Here is a 25,083-nt window from a genome sequence, read left to right as displayed (position 1 = left end):
CAGAACACCGAGGTGGAAGAAATGTAGATTTCCTCCAATAAGATCCCAAGCGAGGGAAAATTGCTAATGTCGTTGTTTTGAAAGGTGAAACGGTAACGATGTCGTTTTCAAGCAACAGAAACCTTTGAAAATGCTTTTTAACCACTATTCCCTCCGTTTCAAAACAAATGACACATTTTTAAATTTGGAAATAATTCAACTTTAAACTCTTTTATTTTACCCATTTATCCTCAATGAGAAGTTTTTATAGTCACACAAATGTCATGGCCCCATAAAGTTTTTACCCCTTAAGCTTTTAAAATCACAAGTTTTAAAAGTCTTCTTCTTTTTTCTTAAACTTCGTGTCGAATTAAACTACCTCATTTAATATAAAACGGAGGGAGTATAATTTAGTTGGGGGATATTTATAAAAGACCTTTTCGCATGTCTAATATAAATAGAAGTGACTGTTCAAGCAGCCCTATCAATTCGTAATTTTTATGTAACATGGACTGAATAATTAAGCTAAGAGTTGGAACTCAACCACCATGTTTAAGACATAACATTGGAGTCGCATGTCCTAAAATAATGGTTACAAGTTGCAGTCTTTGTTGGTGCTACTGCTTTGTTGAGAATACTAAAAATCCTTATTTTCTCATATTCCTAACCACTCTTCCAAACCACGCAAATTAACTGAGCAACCACCTTTTGTAGACCTTTCTCCTTATACCACCACTTCTTATTAATAACCACATTAAAATGTTTCTCCTCGTGTTCTCTTAAATACCAATGGCTTTCAAGAAATTTCTGATCTCAATCTCTACTTTCAAAGATATATTGATGTTGAAGTTGATTCAGGCCATCAATCAGAATAAATCAAGAGTACATGAAGTGGCTGGACTAGGTGAAAAATGGTGTTGTGTGTGCTTGTCAAAGTTGAAAGATGGAGATAACAATAGAGTCTTGCCTTGTTTGCATGAATTTCATCGTGATTGTGTTGATAAATGGTTAAATGGTGACCGGAAAACGTGTCCGATTTGTCGGTTTTCTTTGGAAGATGGAAAGAAGTTCTCTCTCAAAACAGAGGCAGCGTTAACAGAGGAGATGGCCATTTGGTTTTCCTCATTTCATGTTGCTGGCTTCTGATCAAAACTGTAGAGAATAATAACATGTTGATAATGTTGCAGTGGAGGAGTTGTGACAAAGCAAACAACATCCTTGCTTTAAGCATTTCTTAGTTACACGGCACTATATTTTGTTACTACAAAAGAATGTTGTCTGAAAAAGAAAGGGGAAAGGGCACAATAATACGTAGTAACAATTCTCACCCATTTGTTTGGAGTGCATTTATCTCTAGTTTTAATAGTACACCTTTCATAGTTTAAATGGACAAAAGTCTTGTATTAAAGATTTTACGATTCTTAGCTGTATAGGTCCAAATTTGGAGGGATCTTTACGACACAACGTCCTGTGGGCGTTGAAGATGGCGACGATCGACAACGGTTAAAGGACGCGTGACCTTTGCAGTAGCATAGGCCCAATAGGAGGCAGTAGGAATATGCTTTCGAATATTCTCTATGATATGTCTTTTAGGGTTTACGAGGGGATTGTCCCTTATATATAGTAAGTAAAAACCCTTGTAAAGGGGGGACTTTTGGCTAAGAACATCTATTGTAATATCTTTCTACATTCGATGTTGGCATTTTGACGCTTAATCATTCAGTTTCACGAGATCAAGAAATACTATCCACCTTGTTCATCCCTTGTATCTTTTATTCTAGAGTTTATTAGCTGAGATTTGCCTCTTCATCTTCTTTAATTGATTTAATCAAAAAGATCTTAATATCTTTTGGGTCAAACAATTTGGCACCGTCTGTGAGGATTTCTTTAGCTAAAATTATAGTTTCATCTAGACTCCTGAAAGGGATAATCACTTCTTTCGAGCTTGGTACAAACCAACAATAGCAGGGAAAGGAGATGCAAGGCAAAAAGCCATAGTAGGCATCACAACCAACTTCCTAGACACCGTCAACGAAGATAGCATAGAGGACAACAAAAATGAAACATCAAACACCACACCTGGGGGAGACACTTCACCTCCCCCGCATGAAAACGTGATTGCTTCACGTGAAAGGGAAGCCTCCACATATGCAACAGGAGAGGTACCACCGGTAGTAAGAAGACTGCTGGAAGAATGGCTAACAAGTGCTCTGAACACCATACTTGATAAACCCGTCCAAAGGGATGATAGGAATGTGGCACATGCAGATGTCACAATAAACGAGGGTGAGCAAGATGCCCTCCGTACAGGTAACACTTATGTTGCTAATGACACAAGCAATGATACGCTTGCAGCCATTTTCAAGAAAATGGAGGAGATGAAAAATGAGAATAAGGCACTCCGTGACCAAATGAAGGAACACCAAGAGAGAGTTGACAAAATACCAGGAGCTCCAAAGTTGCTTCCAAAACACGATGTTGGTCGATTCATCGAGAAACCATACAGTAAAAAAGCGCCCCCTACACCATTCCAAAGACCTTTAAAATGCCGCCCTACTTGAAGATATATGATGGTACTACCGATCCAGAAGACCACATCATCCACTACATTACAACCGTAAAAGGCAACGATCTCTCAAAAGAGCAGGTACCATCGGTGCTGTTTAAAAAGTTCAGCGAAACCTTAACAGGGGGAGTCTTGACATCGTACTCTTAACTACCAGCACACTAGATAGAAACATTCGAGGAAATGGCAGACGAATTCGTCACCGCCCATGCAAGAGCCGAAAAGACAGAGGCTAGGGTAAATGATATATTTGTCGTAAGACATATGCACGGCGAGGGACTCAGGGACTTTTTAGCTCGGTTCAACAGGGTGAGAATGAGCTTGCCGAATGTGTCAAAAGGAATGGTAGTAACAGCCTTCCAGAACGGATTAAACAGAAATGGTTCGAGAGCGACCAAAAAATTGCTAAGCATGCTCATGAAATACCTTCCAACTACTTGGGAAGAAATCCATAACGCTTATTGCACCGAGGTACGAGCCGACGAGGACGATCTAAACGGCCTGATCCAACGGTTGACGTCACTCCAAACTGAAGCAAGGAAAGATCATACCAACGACGGTCGAAGAGATCAGTTGGGGTCCCGCCCTGGTCGGGAAATGCATCAACCTATGTTAGGACGTCTGCCCTGCCTCCACCACGGCACACGGATGCTCCTCCTCGACATACGATACCATATCGACACGAGAAAGGTATGCCTCCACTCCTGTCCACTCACAATTTTTGTGTTTCTCCTTCAACAATAGTGTACGCCTTAGAGAAACTCGGTCCAAAGGTGAAATGGCCGCAAAAGATGAGGTCAAACCCCAGCACTCGGAAGTCAAGTGCTTTCTGCGAATTTCACCAAGAAAGGGTCACAAAATCGAAGATTGCATAGGACTACGATAGGAAGTAGTACGAATGCTAAACCAGGGTCACCTGAAGGAGCTGCTGAGCGATCGAGGATGGGCTAACTTCGCCCGCAGACGTGAACAGCCCCAAGGACCTCCAAAACCACCTTCTCGCGCTCACACCATATAGATGATCATCGGCGGGGGCGATGGCTCATCGATCAATCAGGTCAAGTTCAGCACCACACATAAACTCAAACGATCAATCACCCATGAATGGTATGATGACCTCAAAGACAGTATCATCTTCGATAAGTCAGATGCCGACGGTTTGTCATTCCCTCACTATGATGCTCTGGTTATCACTTTACGTATCGTAGATACTGATGTAAAAAGAATAATGGTAGATGACGGTAGCAGAGCGTGTATATCCATCCTCGAGTCCTCGTGTAGATGAGACTCGAAGATAAAATAATACCACGTTGTATAACGCTAACAGGTTTTAATAATACAGTTGATCGGACTTCTGGAGAGATAGTGCTACCCGTCCTAGTCGCATGAGTCACCTTAGAAACGACATTTCACGTCATGAACTAGGAAATAGCTTACAACGCCATCATAGGGCGCCCGTGGATATATGACATGCGAGCGGTCCCTTCTAGTCTCTATCAAGTGATCAAGTTTCCTACCCCATGGGGAATATTCAGCATTTTAGGGGAGAAATGCACCGCACAAGAATTCTATCGCATCGCCCAAGATTGCGCACATACCCAATAACTGAAAGGAGCAAGTGCGGAAGCATATCAATCAGCATGTCGGGAGCCAAACTTAATGTGCGAACATACGATATCAAAGACCCCGACATCGTGGAAGCATCTGAATCAACGATAGAAAATCTTGATCCCGTCCTGCTAGATGGCAACGACAGCACAAAAAAGGCTTATATCAAGCACAACCTCTCGGAACCACGTAAGTTTCATAAGTTCTTGACTAACCATGCCGATCTGTTTGCCTTCTCCCATGTAGATATGTCGGGCATCCCAAAAGATATCGCCACCCACAAGTTAAACGTCGACCCCCTTTACCCATCGGTGCGGCAAATAAGAAGGAAGTTCAACGCTGCAATCAACGAAGCCGTCAGCGAAGAAGTCGATAAGCTGCTCGCAAACGGCTCTGTCCAGGAATCGAAATATCCTCAAAGGGTCGCCAATGTGGTCATGGTGAAAAAGAAAAATGGAAAGTAGCGGATGTGTGTAGATTTCACGGATCTAAACAAGGTATGTCCTAAAGATTCTTTTCCATTACCACACATCGACCAGCTCATCGACGCAACAGCAGGACACGAGTTGCTAAGCTTCTTGGATGCCTATTCGGGTTACAATCAGATCCTCATGGAAAAAGAAGACCAGGAGAAAACCATTTTCATCACTCACCAGGGAACATACTGTTATAAAGTGATGTGGTTCTGACTAAAGAATGCGGGAGCGACATATCAAAGATTGGTCACCAAAATGTTCAAAAACCAACTCGGTAAAACAATGGAAGTCTACATCGACGATATGCTGGTTAAGACGAAAAGGAAAGAAGATCATATCAGTCATCTGAAGGAAGCCTTCGACATATTAAGACGGTACGGCATGAAACTAAACCTCAGAAAATGCACCTTCGACGTAAGCTCGGGAAAGTTCCTCGGTTTTCTAGTTTCACAAAGAGGCATCGAGGTCAACCCAAAACAGATTAAGGCCATCGAAGGAATACTTGAAATACTGACCAGTAAAAGGCAGGTACAAAAATTGACGGGACGAATAACCCCACTATCGAGGTTCATCTCACTGTTATCGGATAGGTGCCATAAATTCTTTAATGTATTAAGGAAAGACAATGGGCTCCAGTGGAATGCAGAATGCGTCGACGCCCTAAGGAAACTAAAAGCGTACTTGTTTTCGCCACCCTTACTCACCAAAGCAGACCTAGGCGAGTGCCTCCTAGTCTACCTAGCCGTATCCGAAGTCGCGGTAAGTGCAGTTCTAGTCCGAGAAAACCAAGGTACGCAATCTCCAATTTACTATATCAGCAAAACCTTAATTGATGCCGAAACAAGGTACCCCCACCTTGAAAAACTGGCTCTGGCGCTAGTCGTAGCTTCACGAAAGCTTAGACCATATTTTCAATGCTGCCCCATAAAGGTGGTGACAACCTTTCCTCTCAGGAGTATCTTGCACAAACCCGAATTATCGGGTCATCTGGCCAAATGGGCCATAGAACTGAGCGGGCACGATATAACATATCAACTGCAAACCATAATAAAGTCGCAAGTGTTGGCCGACTTCATCGCCAATTTTAGTGCAGAGATACTGCCCGAAGTCAAGCAAGAAGCACTTCGCACTTCATCTAAGCGATCCGACCTCTGGGTCCTCTACACCGATGGTGCGTCCAACGCTTCGGGATCGGGACTGGGACTTGTACTCGAAGTCCCAACAAGTGAAGTAATTCATCAATCTGTACGATGCCCTGAAATGACTAGAAATGAGGCCGAGTATGAGGCCGTAATTGCAGGATTAAAATTGGCCCTCAAGTATAGTGCTCGGTGGGTTATCCTCCGCTACAACTCTAAACTCGTTGTGAATCAAGTTACTGGGACTTTCCAAATTAAGGAGCAAAGGTTGCAGATATACCAGACCGAAATCCACAAACTGTTGCTAGAATTCGACGAATGCCGATTCGACCAAATACTCCGAGCACAAAACATCGAAGCAGACGGTCTCGCCAAGCTGGCAGCAGCAACTAAAAACATCACCAAGGAGAACGTGGTCACCCTTCTCCACTCATCAATAGACAAGTCGAGGTACATTCTATAAATTTAACTTGGGACTAGCGTAATCTCATCATATCATATCTACAGGAAGGAACACTCCCATAAGATAAAAAGAAGCCAAAAAGCTCTGAATACAAGCGGCCAGATACAGTCTCATAAACCACGACCTTTACAAAAGGATGTTCGGCAGCTCGTTAGCCAAATGCCTTGGACCAAATCAGACCAGGCGTGTGCTCGAAGAGGTACACAAAGGCCACGACGGTGCTCAAACTGGCAATTGAGCCCTCGTTAGGTGTCTTATTCGTGTAGGATACTACTGGCCCACTATGAAAAAAGAGGCTGCGGAGTACGTCAAGAAATGTAAGGAATGCCAGAAATACGCCCCTATAATACACCAGGTGGGGGAACTCCTGCATTCCATTACCTCTCCATGGCCATTTATAAAATGGGGGATGGATATCATCGGGCCCCTTCCAGCAGGGCGAGGTAAGATACACTTCCTTTTGGTTTTAACTGACTATTTTTCCAAATGGTTGGAAGTAGGTGCATTTGCTCAAATACGTGAACAAGAAGTCATCACGTTCATCTGGAAAAACATCATATGCCGCTTCGGCATCCCCAAAGAAATCAGTTGCGACAACGGACCCCAGTTTTTCGGGAAAAAAATGACTGAGTTCTTCGAAAAATGGCATATCAAGCGGATACTCTCCACGCCATATCATCCTGCCGGTAACGGTCAAGCGGAATCCTCCAATAAAATAATAATAAACATATTAAAGAAAAAGCTTGAAGATGCCAAAGGGTTATGGCCGGAACTGCTACCGAAAGTGCTATGGGCCTACCGCACAACGCCGAAGACCAGCACAGGTGAGACGTTGTATTCACTGGTCTACGGCACCGATGCAGCCATACCTATTAAGGTCGGGGAACCTAGCCTAAGATATCCCAATGAGAGTGGATCAAGCAACACGAAAGCAAGTTACAAGACCTGGATGAGGTCAAAGAACGAAGGGATATGGCACACACAAGAATGGTGGCCCAAAAACAACAAGCAGAAAGGTACTATAACAAGAAGGCCAAAGTACGACCACTCAGAGTCGGGGACTACATACTAAAGGCCAAAACACAAGCAGCGAAGGACCCGAATGAAGGGAAACTGGGAACAAATTGGGACAGGTCGTACAAGATCATAGTAGTAGCAGGTAAAAGAGCATTCCAACTAGAAACAATGGAAGGAAAACTATTACAAAATAATTGGAACGTCGCCAACCTCAAGTACTTCCACTTCTAAAAAAAGACGCCTCCCAAGTCGTACTCTTTTTCCCTCGCCCGGGTTTTGTCCCAATCGGGTTTTCTAGGGGAGGTTTTTAATGAGGCGATGAAGGGGTCGTCTCGAGGTTCGAAGTATTGTTCATTTCCCCGACTACCGATTACATCCTCAGGCTGAGCACTGAAGTGACTAGATATAATCTCCATTATATGTACGAAATCGACATGTATATCCGACATATGAATAAAATCACTCCAATATGAATATGAAATCAAAACGCGTATCCAATGTATGAATAAAACTGGCATCCACGATACTCAAACAAATAAAATAGAATGCCATCCTCACGATGGGATATTACTTCGGCACCAGCTCAAAAGTAACATCCCAATGGCTAAGTCCATCGATAAAAAATGAGTTCGATATCACTAGAACCACGATAGGATATTAATTCGGCACCAGCTCGAAAGTAACATCCCAATGGCTAAGGCCATCGATAAAAGATGAGTTCGGTATCACTCAAACCACGGTGGGATATTACTTCGGCACCAGCTCGAAAGTAACATCCCAATTGCTAAGACCATCGACAAAAAACGAGTTCGATATCATTCGTACCACGGCGGGATATTACTTCGGCACCAGCTCGAAAGTAACATCCCAATGGCTAAGTCCATCGACAAAAAATGAGTTTGATATCACTCAAACCACGATGGGATATTACTTCGGCACCAACTCAAAAGTAACATCCCAATGGCTAAGGCCATCGACAAAAAATGAGTTCGATATCACTCGAACAACGACGAGATATTACTTCGGCACCAGCTCGAAAGTAACATCCCAATGGCTAAGGCAATCGACAAAAAAACGAGTTCGATATCACTCGAACCACTACGGGATATTACTTCGGCACCAGTTCGAAAGTAAGATCCCAATGGCTAAGGCCATCGAAAAAAAACGAGTTCGATATCACTCGAACCACGACGGGATATTACTTCGGCACCAACTCAAAAGTAACATCCCAATGGTTAAGGCCATCGACAAAAAACGAGTTCGATATCACTCGAACCACGACGGGATATTACTTCTGCACCAGCTCGAAAGTAACATGCCAATGGTCAAGGCCATCGTCAAAAAAATAGTTCGACTTCATTCGAACCACGACGAGATATTACTTCGGCACCAGTTTGAAAGTAACATCCCAATAGCTAAGGCCATCGATAAAAAATGAGTTCAGTATCACTCGAACCACGACAGGATATTACTTCGGCACCAACTCGAAAGTAACATCCCAATAGTTAAGGCCATCGACAAAAAATGAGTTTGATATCACTGGAACCACGACTGGATATTACTTCGGCACTATCTCGAAAGTAACGTCCGAATGGCTAAGGCCATCGACAAAAAATGAGTTCGATATCACTCGAACCACGACAGGATATTAATTTGGCACCACCTCAAAAGTAACATCCCAATGGCTAAGGCCATCGACAAAAAATGAGTTCGATATCACTCGAACCACAACAGAATATTACTTCGGCACCAGCTTAAAAGTAACATTCCTCTTTACAAAACAACCTTTATTTACAGCAAATATGTTACAAATATTTCTCTTTACAAAGGGCTCAAATATGCCCTTACAAAAATCGCGAAGCAAAAAATAAGTACAAAACAAATACTACACATCATTTCCGGTGGCATACACGTCTTCGTACCAAGAGTCGGAGGCAAGTCTGTTCGCATCATCAGAATTAATATTATCTCCGTCAGGTGTGAGAGGATCGTACCCGCATGCCTCATGAGTTACACGAGCCTTGGCGCGTACATCCCAAAGCTCCGCTTCAGACGCCCTCCTATCAACATAAAGAGCCTTGACACATCAAGCTGAGCCTCGGCATGAACCCACAACTCATAAATGTCGGGGAACGACAGGATCAACTGGAGCATAAGATGTAGAAGGCTGCGACTATCGTCGTACGTCCTCCGCTTTCAAAGAATCCACTTGCCTATTCAAAGCGGACAATTCCGCCTCCAACCCTTGAATACGCCCCTCAAGTTTTGTTGTCTTAAGCGCATACGTCTCCATATCCTTAGTTCGCTCTAACCTACAAACACGGAGGGCGTCTTCTGAAACTACTGCCTCAAAAATGGCAGTCACCCTCTCCTTCTCAGCACGGGCCAATCTATCAGCATTCATACTCAACTCACCCTTAAGCTCATCGACCTCAGCCGTCTTCAGATCTAGTTCGGCAGTTAAACTGTCTACCTTTGCTTGAAGGTCGGCATTTTCGGCCACTACTCCCCTACTTAGCTCGAGCTCATCTTCTCTGGCTCTGAGGGCTTCCTCAAGCTCACTGCTATGGGAAACGGCCTTCATCAGGTCCTCATCTCGTTCCTTCAACTCCTCGACCTTACGCGCCAGTTGATCCTCTCTCTGCTTGAGCCCTTCACGGAACAGTTGGAAGTCGTGATCCTGATTGTAGATGTCGGCCATCGCCCGATGCTTGGTACGATATTCTTGGTACTTGGAAGACATCTTTCCATAGATGGTCATCCTCATCCTTTCCCGACGCTCACGCTCGATCTCTAGGATGAGGGTCTAGCACGAGAAGTAAAGTTAGAACAAATGAGCCAAAAATAGTAACGCAGATCCAACGATGAAAGAAAAAGAACAGACATTTACCCGTAGAGCCATGTAAGAAACACTCCGAGACAACTCCGAATCACTCATCGTTTTAAGTGCCTCGCTATCAGGGGCAGCACACAAAGGGGCAAAAATGGATGCCACTTGATCACAGTCCGACAGCAAGTCGTAGTCCCCAGGAACGACTATGTCTCGATTAGAACCCTCCATTCTAACCTCTATATGAGTATGACGCTCCAAAAACTCGCGAACATCCCCTGGGTCTACATCAGGGCCCGAGCCGTCGCCCTCAGCACATAAATCCTTACCGACAGTGGATGATGCACCACCCTCGGCGGAGCGCGCATACCCCCCTTGCTTGATAAAGCCCTTATGTCTGGGGAGACCTCCCCGCCATGATGGCGTTGGCCATAAACGTGGGTACCAGTGCCGTCTCTGATGCACCTGTCCTACTCTTACCAATATCAACGACCAAGCTATTCCCGAGCTCTATCCTCCGCTTTTTTTCTCAACGAAGATTCGTCCCCATTAGAGGACTCATCCACGAGGTGATGGACTGGTAAAGAAGGGATCTCCTCCCTTACAACCATATCCCGAGAGGGGTCCCTCGCCTGCACCAACTGAGCACGACCCTCTCGGGCAGACTCATCCAAAATGAATTACATTCCTGCGGAGGCGACAACCTGACGAAATGCAGGGACTGGGGCTGTCCGCCTAGAAACTCTACGACCTGTCATCATAAAGAATCGTATCAATAGACAATATTATATAGCCGAAGAGTGATACATAGGAAGACACTTACCAAATGAAACTTTCGGCCGAAAACGTTTCACAAAAGCGGGCCAGTCTTGAGTCTCCGCTGCATGGGGCAGCAGACAGGCTACCCAATCCCTTATACCTGCAATGGGATGGGGTGGGCGCCCCATAGATTCAAGAGAGAGCCGCAAATAAACACTAAGGTGAATGAAGTAGAAAATAAAGAGTAAATGAGTGGCGACACTTACGATTCTCTTTCCACGCTCCGGGAATCTAGCGAGGTCAAACACGATGTGTTCAGTTCTGACGAAGAAGTACTTATGCCAAAATTTATGACTCGCCCAGTCATCGGTTCCGACCACCAGCCCTTTTTTCCCATGGTGCCTCAGATGCACCATAGTACCCCTATGAAAGCTGGGTGAAAACAAATGTAGGAGGTTGTGAACGGTAACTTTTCACCCCGCTAACTCCGCATATTTTGTCAACAACAAGAATATTTTGAGCGTGTACGGGGAAAGTTGCGCCGGGCAAACTTGATAAAATCAACAGAATTCTTTCGCTAACGGGAGAAGGGGGAAGAAATGACCAATCATAAAGGGATACTCATAAAAAGCACAGTACCCCGGTCTATGGACTTCCACGAAGTCCCTTCCCGCTGGAACCATCTCGATATGAGCGGGAATGTTATATTTTGCACGGAGGGTATCAATATGAACTTGCTCAGTTTCAGAGAATACTGATGCAGGAGTAGGAGGAGGATCTTTAAGAAATTCGCTTCGAGACATGGGGTTTCTCGGCAGTAACTCCTCCATGGTGGGAAAGTTATCCCCTTCCTCCACCATCATGTTCTCACCACTAGAGGGGAGCGCCATGGATAATGGGGTGGCGTCAGAAACCCCCTCACGAGATCGGTGTGTTCTAGGCATCTCTATAGCGGAAGATGTGTTAATATAACAGAAATATCTAAGAACGAGGAATGGAAGAGAGAAAGCAAAGAAATCGCTGGAGCAAACACAGGAGGGATGAGAAAGAATAACCATAGACGAAATGACCAAGAGTTTTTGAAAAAACAAACCCTCCACTTATTTATAGGATTGGGTGGCGCCAGAATCGAAGCGGAGCTGCAAAATGGCACCGAAATCGAAGCGACAAACCATCAGCCTCTGTCTCGAAAACACGCATAATGATGACGCACGTGGAAGTGACGTCATTTCCCGATAAGACACACCACCCAGGGTATCGTTGGGCACGCTAACCTTCCGTTGTTAGCCAAACCATGGCGATTCGTAAAACCAAATTTCTCCACAGGTGTGTGTGATGTCCGCTTATCGAGGACGCACCAAATCGTAATCTCGACAAGCAGAGGGACTAACTGTATATGTTCAAATTTGGACGACCATGGCTACTAACGAATACGACAAGAGACGAGATCTTCACGACACGACGTCTTGTGGCCGTTGAAGACGGCGACGATCGACAACGGTTAAAGGACGCGTGACCTTTGCAGTAGCATAGGCCCAACAAGAGGCAGTAGGAATATACTTTCGAATATTCTCTATGATATGTCTTTTAGGGTTTACGAGGGGATTGTTCCTTATATATAATAAGTAAAAACCTTGTAAAGGGGGGACTTTTGGCTAAGAACATCTATTGTAATATCTTTCTACATTCAAGGTTGGCATTTTGAAGCTTAATCACTCAGTTTCACGAGATCAAGAAATACTATTCACCTTGTTCATCTTTTGTATATTTTATTCTAGAATTTATTATGCTTAGCTAAGATTTGCCTCTTCGTCTTCTTTAATTGATTTAATATAAAAAATCTCAATATCTTTTGGGTCAAACATTAGCATCATTCACTCCAGCAACGGGTGGAAACCAACACCCTCTAACTTATTGTGATCTGATTCGGGGCTTAAATATTAACCAATTTAAGTAAAACATCGTTGATTGACTTGAGCCATTTAAAAACCAATTTAATTTGAACAGGCAATGGCCAATTATGGAAGCAAACTCATAATAAAACGTTAGACTAATCTGATGACTGGCATAAGCACATAAGTAATTGGGAAAAGACCAATTATGAAGTAAAGTCATTGTAAAATGTTAGAGCAATCTAATTGGAAAAAGGAACCTACTGACCTAACACTTCAAATTTATTCCAAAAAGCAGAGATTAAAGAGCCGCTAAGAAAATCCTGCCACAAAAGAGGAAGAAGGAGAGGAAAAGTTACTTTCCCTTTAAAGAATTGGGATTGTCCAAGACTTTGAATTGGATCAATTTCCGGTCAGCTTCATCTTTATCGTCAATTTGCTATCGCCAACCTATTACTTTCTCTTTAGAGGAAAAGTTAATAAACTGATAGGACAGAAGAATATAACATTCTCTTTAGAGGAAAAGTTAATAAACAGATTGAGACATAAGTGTGTTTGTTTTTAAAGTGTGAATTTTAATCATTAGGTGTGTTTATTTTTTTTACTTTACAATCATTTAATGAGTCTGAATAGGTCTGTATGATTAAGATATATAATAGAGACTTAATTTTATTAAGATGCTATCACATATTCATTATTAGCTGCCGCCACCGCCTACCATTATCAACTACCACCATGCCACCACCACCATACTCAACCACCACCATGCTACTGCCACCACCACCGCCTACCATTATCAATTACCACCATGCCGCCACCACCACCATACTCAACCCACTACCACCATGTCACCATCATCTTCAATCTTAGCCGCCACCTTTATCGACCATCACCACCCACCATCCACACCACTCCGACCACAATCATTCTCATCCACAATCAGCACTCATCCATCTCAACTACCATAACTAACCACCCCATCATTATCAACAACCACAGCCGGTACTGCCTATCATTATAACCACCACCCACCCACCACCTTCCTCAATCACAACTACTACCACCACCCGCCATTATTAACTATCACCACCCACCACCATCATCGTCAATCATAATCGTCACCACTACCAATCACTACTAGCTACTAGCATGAACCACCATCATCAACCAAAACTACCACCAATCACCGCCTCTAGTCGGCATTCACCCGTTAGCCACACCACCAACAACTATCATATTTTAAAAAATTATATATTTTGTTGATAGAATATTTGATTAGTTAGTATTTCATTTGAATTTTATGTTTATTAATTTTCAAATAAAGATAAATTTTATACATTTAGATGTTAAAAATCGAACAATCTTAATTATTTAGCATTCAGATCTTAATACACATCTTAATATATTCAGATGTGTATTCAGATTCAAATATTTTAATCTTAATAGACATCTTGATATTCAGACGTGTATTTAGATTCAGACGTCTTAATCTTTAAAAAAACAAATGAGGCCTAAACTCCTTTAACGTCAACAGGATGAATTACTTTTTCCTTTTTAATTGAAAAGGCATCAAATAGTGTCAAATAAGAGAAGACCAAACAAATGCACAAAAGAAAAAATCCACAAACTTCTTGCTTTTCCTAATTTCTCCTCATTTTCTCTCTTTTAATTTGGATAAATTATTTTTGTAACTCCCAAAGTTTTAAAAAATTCTCTCGTAAATTATCCTTCCTAGTAGGCCTCATTAAAATTGAGTTAAACTTCAATGTAACTAATGTTTCGGCAGTTAACTTGTGAAATTAAAAAGTATTATTCCGTTACCGGGAATCGAACCCGGGTCTCCTGGGTGAAAGCCAGATATCCTAACCGCTGGACGATAACGGATTTGTTATTCGGGTTGTCCGCTTTACTAATTTACCTCAGTTACTGATACTTTTTGGTTGACAGTTCCTCATTGATAACCAATTCTGCACATACAATAGCATCAGTAACCAGCCATATATTCAAGTGAGCTCGGCTTAGTTAGCTCTTTTAGACAAATGATTCTATGCCAGCGAGTTTGAGTTCGAGTTTCAATTTATTCGTAAAACTAATTGACATCGCAATGTTCATGAACTTGCTTGCGTTGTCATTTAAACTCATAGTTTTTGATATTATTCTCTTCACAAACAAAATAATAGTTTTTCCTATTGAATTATATTTAGAAGTTTTCATACTAGTTTATTTGAAAAATAAGAGAACACTACATGCTGTTGGTGAAACAAATTCTAATTGTTTAGAGGGTTTTGATTGAATTACCTATCATATATTTGAACTTTCCGTGGAATTGATTACGGAGCAGATATATAACTGACTTGTGAGTTGTGATTATGCTGTATGAACAGTTGCATTTTTCTGCCATTTAACTTTACTATGGAGAGAGAAGCATAATACATATTCCACTGTGATGCATTAATTCTCCAACTTAAACATGGTACGAAAGCAGTCCATCGGATAACAAAAACTGGACCCATATTCTTTTACAATTGTTTCAACCAAAACCTCTTTTGTCGTATACAATGATGCAACAAGAGAAAAAGGAAATCCAAAAGAAAGAGCAGATAAAAAAGAGATGCATCATTTACAGATGTCAGAACCTAGTTTAAAGACTTGCCCCACATTAACATCTGTTAACAACATGGGCTGAGGTTCCAATAGACATGGATGGTATCATTCGACTGCTGAAAAGGACTCCTCCTTTTTTGGGTTTTCTCCTTTTCACTCAATATATATATATATATATATATATATATATATATATATATATTCAAAAATGTCAAATGACTTTTACTTTTGACTGCAAATTTCCCAACATCTTCTAAATATATACTTTGAATAATAAAAGAATCACAATTCCTTTAAACTAGCTTTTAACATTCAAATTACTATGTTTTAAAGTTTTTGGAAAATAAAGATATCTTTTTGTACAACAAGACCACCACCATACATTCGAACAAAGTCGTACGTCAAAATGCAATAAGAGAAGGCATCAAGCTTCACTATCAAGGAACAGAAGTATACTAATAATATGAATGGAGAAAAAGGAAGAAAGAAAATAATAGTCCAAGCAAACTTTTTGGTCCTAAATTAGTGGCACATTAGATCAACAACAACAATAACCCAGTATAATCTTACAAGTGGGGTCTGGAGAGGGTAGGATGTACGCAGCCTTATCCCTATCCTGGAAGGGCAGAAAGACTGCTTCCGATAGATCATCGGCTAGCTAACAATAGCACATTAGATCAAAGAAAATAAATGAAAGTGATAGCCAACAAAAGAAGCCAGCTCTATCCCTTCCCCCACAAACATATGATTCCCCAACTTTTGGCGAGTCCGAAACCAAAATATGGTTCTTTTGGACAAATAGCACCTTAATAGGTGTAAAAAAAAGATGACATTTTTATATATAGCGCCCAAATACTGGGCGCTATAAATTAACGTTAACTGTGCCGTTAATGTATAGCGCCGAGTATTTGGGCGCTATATATAAAAAACTGACACTAACAGGTATAGTGCCCAAAAATCCGGCGCTATATTATGTATAGCGTCCAGTATTTGGGCGCTATATACCTTTTTCTAGGCCCCACCAATAATTCTTGACTTCAATAATTCAAAAGCGTATAATGCCCACTTTTTGGGCGCTATATATATAAAAAAATTCCCGACTAGCTATTTTCTATATAAAGAGGTTACGGTTGTATAGAAATTCATTCAAAAGGTGTATAGCGTAGAAATTTCCCGGCTAGCCATTTCCATACTCTTGTTGAAACGTTTATTGTTGTTAAATTCTCCAGCATTTTTCCATTATGTCTGAAGAGCGTAGAATAAGAGTTTCATTATATTGGGGGAGGGGGGAGGAGGTGAGGTTGTAATAGAGAATAACTCCGTGGGCTACAGTTTACATGCTCAGTGTCATGTTAAATTGCCATTTACAATGGAGTACGATAAATTGATATCGTTGTTATGCAAAAAAAATGAGTGTGAGGAAACGTTTAGTGATACTTAAAGTAACCGGAAGATATCTGTATTCCGTCACTACGCAAGGGGTTGATTTTTACTCGGAGTTTAACATCGACGATGATGAAACTTTGAGTGATTTTCTGAGGACTCCGGATGAATGCCGGGAATTTCTTGTAATCACAATGTTGGAGATGTACGTGAAGGTCGAAGACGTTCCAAAAAATGAGGCTGTGTGTAGTAGAGATAACCCCCAGTCATCGGGTGGTTATTCTGGAGCAGTTTTTGCCAAACCGAACGAAAGAGTTTTCCTTGATTTAAACTTATCACTGCCGGCGAATGAGCAGCGAGAAAATAATTTATACCCTACTTTCCAAAATTCACAAGACGAGTGGTAAAATTCAATTTTTATTTGTGTTAATTATGTATATGTTTGGTGTATTGAATTTGTATTAACGCTCATATATTTAATAGGGGGTACCAGCCAGATATGAATTTTACAAGTGGCCCATCCGGTAGTCATCAACTAATTGAAAACATCCATCATGGAATTTCATCACATTACGACTTGTAAGTGAAGTCATATAGCCATATGGAAAACATTTATTAATTCAGTAGCTTATATTTTTGTTGGTTTTGCAGTGAAAACGAGCAAGTTGAACCACCCGTACTCACTCAATTGCCCGAAAATGGCGTATTACATCGGGATCTGGCAGATGCACAGAGTGAGGAACAGAACAGTGATTGCGATAATAATGCCGATGAATCCGAAGACGAGACACCCTTTCCTCGTGAGGATGGTGATGCGCATAATGAGGAGGAAGGACCTGATTTGAAGAGAGACCCCCTAGACGAAGAGTGTACGAGTCCAAAGTGTCGTTTCATTCAAGGGAGATTCCTTACATTGATAACTTGCCAACCATGTCGGATGTGGAAGCTCGATTTTGATGAAATCCGGACAACAATATGGGATGAGTCTAGACCAACGGTGCTTGCAAAGGGGATGTTTTTTCCTGATAAAGCGCGCGTAAGCAGGGCTTGTAAAATGCACAACGTAAAAGAGTGTCATGAGATGCAGGTATGAGAGTCAAGTCTGATGGTATACAAGGTTGTTTGTCGCATGTGATTTTGGCCATGTAATTGGATGTTGCGTGCGACCAAGAAGAAGACGGGTATGTGAAAAGTGGGTAAATACATTCCCACCCACACATGCGACATGGACACATTCAACGGAAATCACTTCAACTTGGATATTGACTTGATTTCTCTTGTACTTATTCTGCACCTCGAAGCGTCCATAAGGTATAAAATCAAAGAGTGCATTACATCAGTCCACCAGGAATATGGCCATACCATTACGAAAAGAAAGGCATTTCTCGGGCGCAAACAAGCGTTTGAAATTATCTACGGTAATTGGGATAAGTCATTTGCATCTCTGCCAAAGTACATGGCCGACTGCAACACTTTAACCACGGGACAGTTTTTGAATGGAAGTTTGAGCGGAGCTCGGGAACACCAGAATACATATTCAATTACGTGTTCTGGGCGTTTAAACCAGCAATTGATGGTTTTTCGCATTGTCGGCCCGTAATATCCATAGACGGAACTCATGTCTATGGAAAGTACGATATCAAGCTATTGATAGCCGTGGCAGTGGATGCTAATGGACAGATATTTCCTCTAGCTTTTGCTGTTTGTGCCAATGAAAGCACAGAGACGTGGACGCTATTTTTGAACCACCTGAAAGAGTACATTGTTAAACAGCGTTCAGGTATTTATCTAATATCTGATCGGCACGGTAGTATATTAAGTTCTGTGGAGAACTTGCCTGCATGGCAAGAACCTTATGCATACCACCTTTACTGTGTGAGGCACTTTAAGGCCAATTTCCAGAAGGCACATCCCAACAAGGATCTACATGATTTGATGTGGATGGCAGCAACAGACCACCAACAACATAAATTCCGGAGGCATATGGATTCTATCAGGCAAGAAGACGAGGCAGCTTATTGTTGGTTAATGCGACATCACCCGAAAAAGTGGACTTTGCATACGGATGGTGGCAGACGATGGGGAATTCTTACTACAAACGTGTCAGAGTCCTTCAACGGGTTATTGAAGTCGGCAAGAGGATTACCTGTCACAGCCATGGTGCGGATGTCGTTCAAGCAGATGATAGAGAGGTTTGTTGAACAGTCTGCAGTTGCAACGGAATTGATGGAAAGGGGTGTTGAATTTATGCCAGTGCCGATGCAGAGATTTGAGAAATACAGACAGCGAGCATATTGGCATTCATTTTTGCAGTATGATAACGAAAGAGGTGTTTTTGAAGTTCGCACCGCTATCCATAATAATCGGGGTAATAATGTACATACTATAAATAAATCAGCAAGGTTATGCTCCTGTGGGAAAGTCTGCGTAAGCAACTGTCCGTACCATATATACTCGGATCTATGCTGGGGCTGTAGGGCTAATAGATCCAACGTCCGAGGGCCGGGATATATAGTCGCGTCCATGTCGTTAACTGTAAATTAAAACAACATTAATTGTATTTTATTCTGTATATTAAATATTAATTTTTTGAGATACACAATTTTTAGCGTTATACAAAAATTATTCCTAGGGGTTCCAGGCTCGATATTTGAATTCCAGAAGCACCAAACTATCATTATTAGTTATGTGTTTGTTTTATAATTTAAATTTATATTATTTAATAACTTAATTGTACAAATTATATATATACCTATGGGTTCCGGGCTCGATATTTTGAGGCCTAGTAGCACCAAACTATCATTAATAATTATGTGTTTGTTTTATAATTTAAATTCATATTTTTTAATAACTTAATTGTACAAATTATATATATATATACCTATGGGTTCCGGGCTCGATATTTTGAGATCCAATGGCACCAAACTAACATTAGTAATTATGTGTGTTGATACAATTATTAACTTAATTGTATAAAGTTTGCATTTTCAACTACCAATATAAGATACTTAAACAAAAGGAATTCTAAGCTAAAATACTACACATTACTACGCTACAAGGCTCTAAATTTTTCTACGCTAAAAGGTCTACATTTTACTACGCTAAAAAGGTCTAGATTTTACTACGTTAAAAAAATAATCTAAACTAAATATAAACAACAAATAAATTTAATTGCAAATAAAACACAAAACGGCATGAAAACACATATATATAAATCAGGATATTAACAAACAAATTTATTTGATAATTTTATATTTTTTTAATAAAACACTAATATTAAATTCGGATAAATTTAACTTACTAGTTTCGAAAAAAAACACAAACCGAAATAGAATATACAAATCAAATAATTTGCATTATTATAAAAGTTTCAACTTAAAATAAACCGAAATACCTCGATTTAAAAATTTTCGGAAAGCAAATAGATTGAATTTTTGACTCCGAAAGTATGAATCAACAATAATACGAAGCTCTACTCGAATGTAGGACCTACATTCTTCACCTTTATGTGACGGAGGACCCAATTATTTATTTATTTTTAAAATGGTGGGGCAGCGGGTATGTGAATGGGGGACCAAGAAGATGAAAATGTAAAATATTGAGGAAGAAGAAGCATAATCGTCGTCTCGAGGAAGACGGATCCTGTTAGTGTCAGCTTTTTATATATAGCGCCCAAATACTCAGCGCTACACATTAACGGCACAGTTAATGTTAATGTATAGCGCCCAGTATTAGGGCGCTATATATAAAAATGTCATTTTTTTTATACCTATTAAGGTGCTACTTGTCCAAAAGAACCACATTTTGGTTCCGGACTCAACTTTTGGCTGTGTGATGCTACTTAACATACTCTATTTCAGCCAACCTATAACACTACAGACAGTACGACATAGCACGAGGCCTCCCCTTCTCCCAACCACTCACTTTACTTTATTTATACATCCCATATTCAAAATTAATAAAAATGCTTTCCACTAATTAGAATTTTTTTATTCAATCTCGGAAACTTTAATTAAGTACGAAGAAGTTAATGATCTATTGTGATATGCTATTCAGGACTACTTTAAATAAAAACTAGGTAGTTACGGATAGAGGGAATAAGCCTTCATGACCATTTATAATGTTGAAATTAAGGAAGTATCATTTTTAGATCTTTCATATATAAAAGATAGATCTCTTGTGATATGCTATTCAGGGCTACTTTGAATAAAAAGTAGGTAGTCACAGATAGAGTGAATGAGCCTTCGTGGCCATTCATAATGTTGAAATTAAGAAAGTATCATTTTTAAATCTCTTGTATGTAAAAGAGATATATCTTATATATAAAAGTAAATCTCTCATATGTAAAAAAAAAAAAAAAAATCATAAAACTAAAAAAAAGTTTGTAAAGTTCATCTGTGTCTTAGAAAGCTAGAGGTAGATGTAACAAATGAATGAAAGGGACAGAAATGGTCCAAACTACAAGCGCCAAATGTGATATAGAGTAACAAAAGAGGGAAATAAATATTCCAGCTTGTTTGCTGGTGCTATTTTTCATTGCCATAAAAGACTAAACCGTCTTCCCATTTGAATTACCCTACACTTTCCTTAAATCACAACCTATTTCTCCTTTATAGGGGTAGAGAGAGATATATTCATCGGCCGGCCCACAAGGCCACAATCAAACAACAGTTGATATAAAGGGCAAATGGGAAGAGTAGCAGAAATAGTTTTTAATCCTAGTAGTAGTAGAGCTTGACAAATCTTCTAAATTTACTTTTAGACCTCTCTGAAGCAATTCCTCAAAATGGGGCGGTTGACGTCCGATAGAGAGACTTCTTTTTGGGAACTTGAGCAGCTGATTCTAAGCGTAACTGGCCACATGAAAGAGAACAAGTTAAAATGATGATTCTGTTTTCTAATTAAAGAAATCACTAGTTGTAAACAGAATGAACTGTCTTAAATGTTTTCAAATGATTCTTGGATACTCCATATATTTCCAAGATCAGTAAATGAAGAGCAGAACATGGTAGAAATAAAGGACCTGTTGCTGCTGCTTCTTGAGCCTGGCATTTTCTTCTAACAAATGGGCAACTTCCAGCTCCAACTCGTTCATATAAGCCTGCAAGTATGGAGAAAGATCAGATAAGACAAAAATAAGAGAGAAAACTCAGCATATTGTCAAAACCAAGAAGACATAAACAAAAGGAGAAAAGATTAAGAATGAATATAGATTTATTCACGTGCAATGTACAAAATGTTCATGCCCTTGAATGTTTTTTTAATGTAATGTCCTTTTCTGGTTTTTATTGTTTTTGTAAAGGGACAATGACCATCTTTAGTCGAATAAACATAGTTTATTGCTAAAACTCGACAACACAACAGAAAGCGTTTTTACAACAATATATGATTAAGAAAAGTGTAACTTTCCTGCTTTCTAGCCCTTGATCTAGCAGCAGACTCACGGTTCTTAATCATCCTCTTATTTCTCCTGTCCCCTACAGAATTATTCTCTATTTCAGGAATCCTTTTTCTTCCATTAGCAGCTGAAGAAGCCAAGCCCTCAAATGGAACTTGAGAAATAGGGGTTGGTGGGTGCAACATTGAGTTTTGACCAAAGAAATGAAGCTCTGGAACTGAGTTCAAATTCAGCATAGTAGTAGCCGGAACAGGAGATGCTGCTTGTGGTGGTGGAGGGTCAGTAGCAAAAGGCCGAGCCAAGAAATCTTGTAAAATCATGCCATTAAAATTAGCTGTTTGATGATGATGATCATGATCTCTAGAGTAAGTAGTAGTGTGTTCTTGAAGTGAAGAAAGATTAATGTCTTTCCAAACTTCTTCCATAGTTTTTAGTCTTGGATTTAGGTGATGATTTAAAGGAGAAAATGGGGAACGAGATGAAGAAGAAGAAGTAGAAGATGATGATTTGGAAGAAGAAGATGAAATGCCTCTGCTACTGGTTGATGACCACATTCTTGGAGAAGTAGAACAAAGATTAAAAAGGGAAAACTTTATTGAGAAAGCGAATTTAGAATGTACTCTTTTATCTTCTAGCTACTACTACTATTTCTTTCTCGTACTACCACTAACAATAAAAAGAGACACAAAACTCCTCAAAACCAACCAGCCTAGGCGCAATCTCGACGGAGGGGAGGCAATACAAGTCACAAATGGTGATGTCTGCTTTCGTATTGTCATGTCGAAATGGTACGATAATCCACGCGCCTAAATATGTGACGCTTTGGCAGTGAGAGTGTACTAACATTTCTCTAAAGTCACCTTAAAAGTACCAAGTTGGGAGAAGAAGAGAAGAGGATGAAGAAAGAAGTCACTGAAATCATCTAGTTTAGTAATTAAAGGCAATTGATTTGAACTGGTAACACGGTTGGGGAGGGAAAAAAAGACGACCCGTCTTAATTTAGTATAGTTTATTTCCTCGTTTTATGAAATGCAACAACCTAGCTTGTGAACTATTTCGAAGACTACTAAATGGCTAGTCCGAAACATGACAATTTTTTGGACTCAAAATACGTTTTTATTGTGTAAAAAAAGTTATTTTTCTACCTAAAATACGGTATTATACTGTGTTTTACTTTAACGAAATTTTAACCGTTAAAGTAAAAGCGCAATATAATACCGCGTTTTACATATAGCGCAGTATTATACTGCGTTTTATTTCTTTTTGAGGCCCACCAATAAGTGTTATGCGATTAACTGACATAACAATAATTTAAATATATAAAGCGTGGTATTATACTGCATTTTACATGAAAAAATTCTACACCCTGAGCTGCGAATTGCCTTATTTAAAGGCGTTAGGATTTTATGAAAATTCATTCAAAATTTACCTTCAAACTTCCGTTCATACTTTTCTTCTTGTTATCAAGCATTTTTTATAATGTCTGAAGAGCCAAAAATAAGGGTTTCATTATATTAGGGGGGGGGGGGGGGTGAGGTCGTAAATAACTCTGTGAGGTATAGTTCATCTCCACAATATCATGTTAAATTGCTGCTTACAATAGAGTACGATAAATTGGTATCATTGTTACGTAAAAAAAATGAGTGCGAGAAAACGTTTGGTGAACCTTACAGTAACCGGTAAATTTCCGTATTCTGTTACTCCGCAGGGGTTTGCTTATTATTCTGAGTTTAACATCGAAGATGATGAAACTCTTAGAGATTTTTTGCGGATTCCGGATGAATACATGGAATTTATTGTAATAAAATTATTGGAAATGTACGTCAAAGTTGAAAACGTTCCCAATAATGAGGTTGTGCATAGTAGGGATAACCCCAAGTCATCAGGTGAATATTTTAGAGCAGTTTTTGGCGGACAGATTCTTGATGAAAGAGCTTGTCTTGATTTAAACTTATCACCCCCGACGAATGAGCATCGCGAAAATAATTTTTTGACTTTATATAATCTACACAACTACTGGTAAACTTCAATTTTTCTACGCTTTAGCGATGTTTATTTTATGTTTGAATTGGATTTGTATTAACACTCATATTTTTTATAGGGGGTACCGTCCGGATATGAGTAGTTCTGGCATGTTGGACCACGATGGTCCATCCGGAAGTCATCACCAACAAGAAAATGTCTATCACAGAACGTCAACACAGTACGACTTGTAAGTAAAGTGATATAGCTATATGTAAAATATTTATCAATTTGAGTAGCTTATCATTTTGTTCTTTTTTGCAGTGAAAACTAGCAATTTAATTTTCCTGACCTCACACATTTGCCCGTAGATGATGTATTCACTCGTGAATTGGCAGATGCGCAGAGTCAGGAAGATGATAGTGATTATGACAATAATGTCGATGAGTCTGGAGATGACACACCCTTCCCTTATGAGGGTGATGATGAGGAGGAAGTGAATGTCAAACCTGAGCTGATGAGGGAGCATGCTCTTCCACATCCCATTAGACCAATAGTGTATGAGTCTCACGTGTCGTTTCATGAGTAAAATATTACCTACCTTGATAATTTGCCAAGTATGCCAGATGTGGATGCTCTCAAAAAGGATGCTGACGAATTTCGGTCAGCAATGTGGGATGAGTCTAGACCAGCAGTGCTGGCAAAGGGCATGTATTTTTCCGATAAAGCTCGCCTAATCAGGGCTATAAAAATCTATAGTGTAAGAGAGTGCCGTGAGATGACGGTAAGGGAGTCAACTACAGAGGTATACAAGGATGTATGTCGTAGAGATTTTATGGGTTGTCATTGGATGTCGCGTGCCAACAAGAAGAAATCAGGATTGTGGAAAGTGAATAAATATATTAGCACCACCCATAGATGTGAAATGGACACATTCAATGACAATCACTTCAACTTGGATGTAGACTTAATTTCTCGTCTTGATTCCATACTTGGAAGGGTCTATT

At 40.2% G+C, this 25,083-nt stretch overlaps 2 protein-coding genes and 1 non-coding gene across 3 annotated transcripts; all 3 read right to left on the bottom strand.

Annotated features, from left to right (window-relative positions):
- Positions 1-9,133: 9,133 nt before the first annotated feature.
- Positions 9,134-10,309, bottom strand: LOC138885081 (uncharacterized). The gene is made up of 3 exons (XM_070165977.1): positions 10,139-10,309; positions 9,462-10,054; positions 9,134-9,308 (listed from the first exon to the last, which is right to left on the bottom strand). The coding sequence occupies exons 1-3, from the start codon at positions 10,307-10,309 to the stop codon at positions 9,134-9,136; spliced, it is 939 nt and encodes a 312-aa protein (XP_070022078.1).
- A 4,232-nt stretch (positions 10,310-14,541) lies between these two features.
- Positions 14,542-14,613, bottom strand: TRNAE-UUC (transfer RNA glutamic acid (anticodon UUC)). Its single transcript has one exon. It is a non-coding gene; the product is annotated as a tRNA-Glu (tRNA).
- A 6,599-nt stretch (positions 14,614-21,212) lies between these two features.
- Positions 21,213-22,992, bottom strand: LOC104248325 (protein FD). Its single transcript, XM_070167425.1, has 3 exons — positions 22,130-22,992; positions 21,740-21,821; positions 21,213-21,569 (listed from the first exon to the last, which is right to left on the bottom strand). The coding sequence occupies exons 1-3, from the start codon at positions 22,666-22,668 to the stop codon at positions 21,498-21,500; spliced, it is 693 nt and encodes a 230-aa protein (XP_070023526.1). The 5' UTR covers positions 22,669-22,992; the 3' UTR covers positions 21,213-21,497.
- Between the last annotated feature and the right edge of the window lie 2,091 nt (positions 22,993-25,083).

This window comes from Nicotiana sylvestris, chromosome 2, assembly GCF_000393655.2.
Source record: "Nicotiana sylvestris chromosome 2, ASM39365v2, whole genome shotgun sequence".
Classification (NCBI taxonomy): domain Eukaryota; kingdom Viridiplantae; phylum Streptophyta; class Magnoliopsida; order Solanales; family Solanaceae; genus Nicotiana; species Nicotiana sylvestris.
The sequence above is the reverse complement of the archived record's forward strand: the minus strand, read 5'-3'. Positions and strand labels throughout refer to the sequence as shown.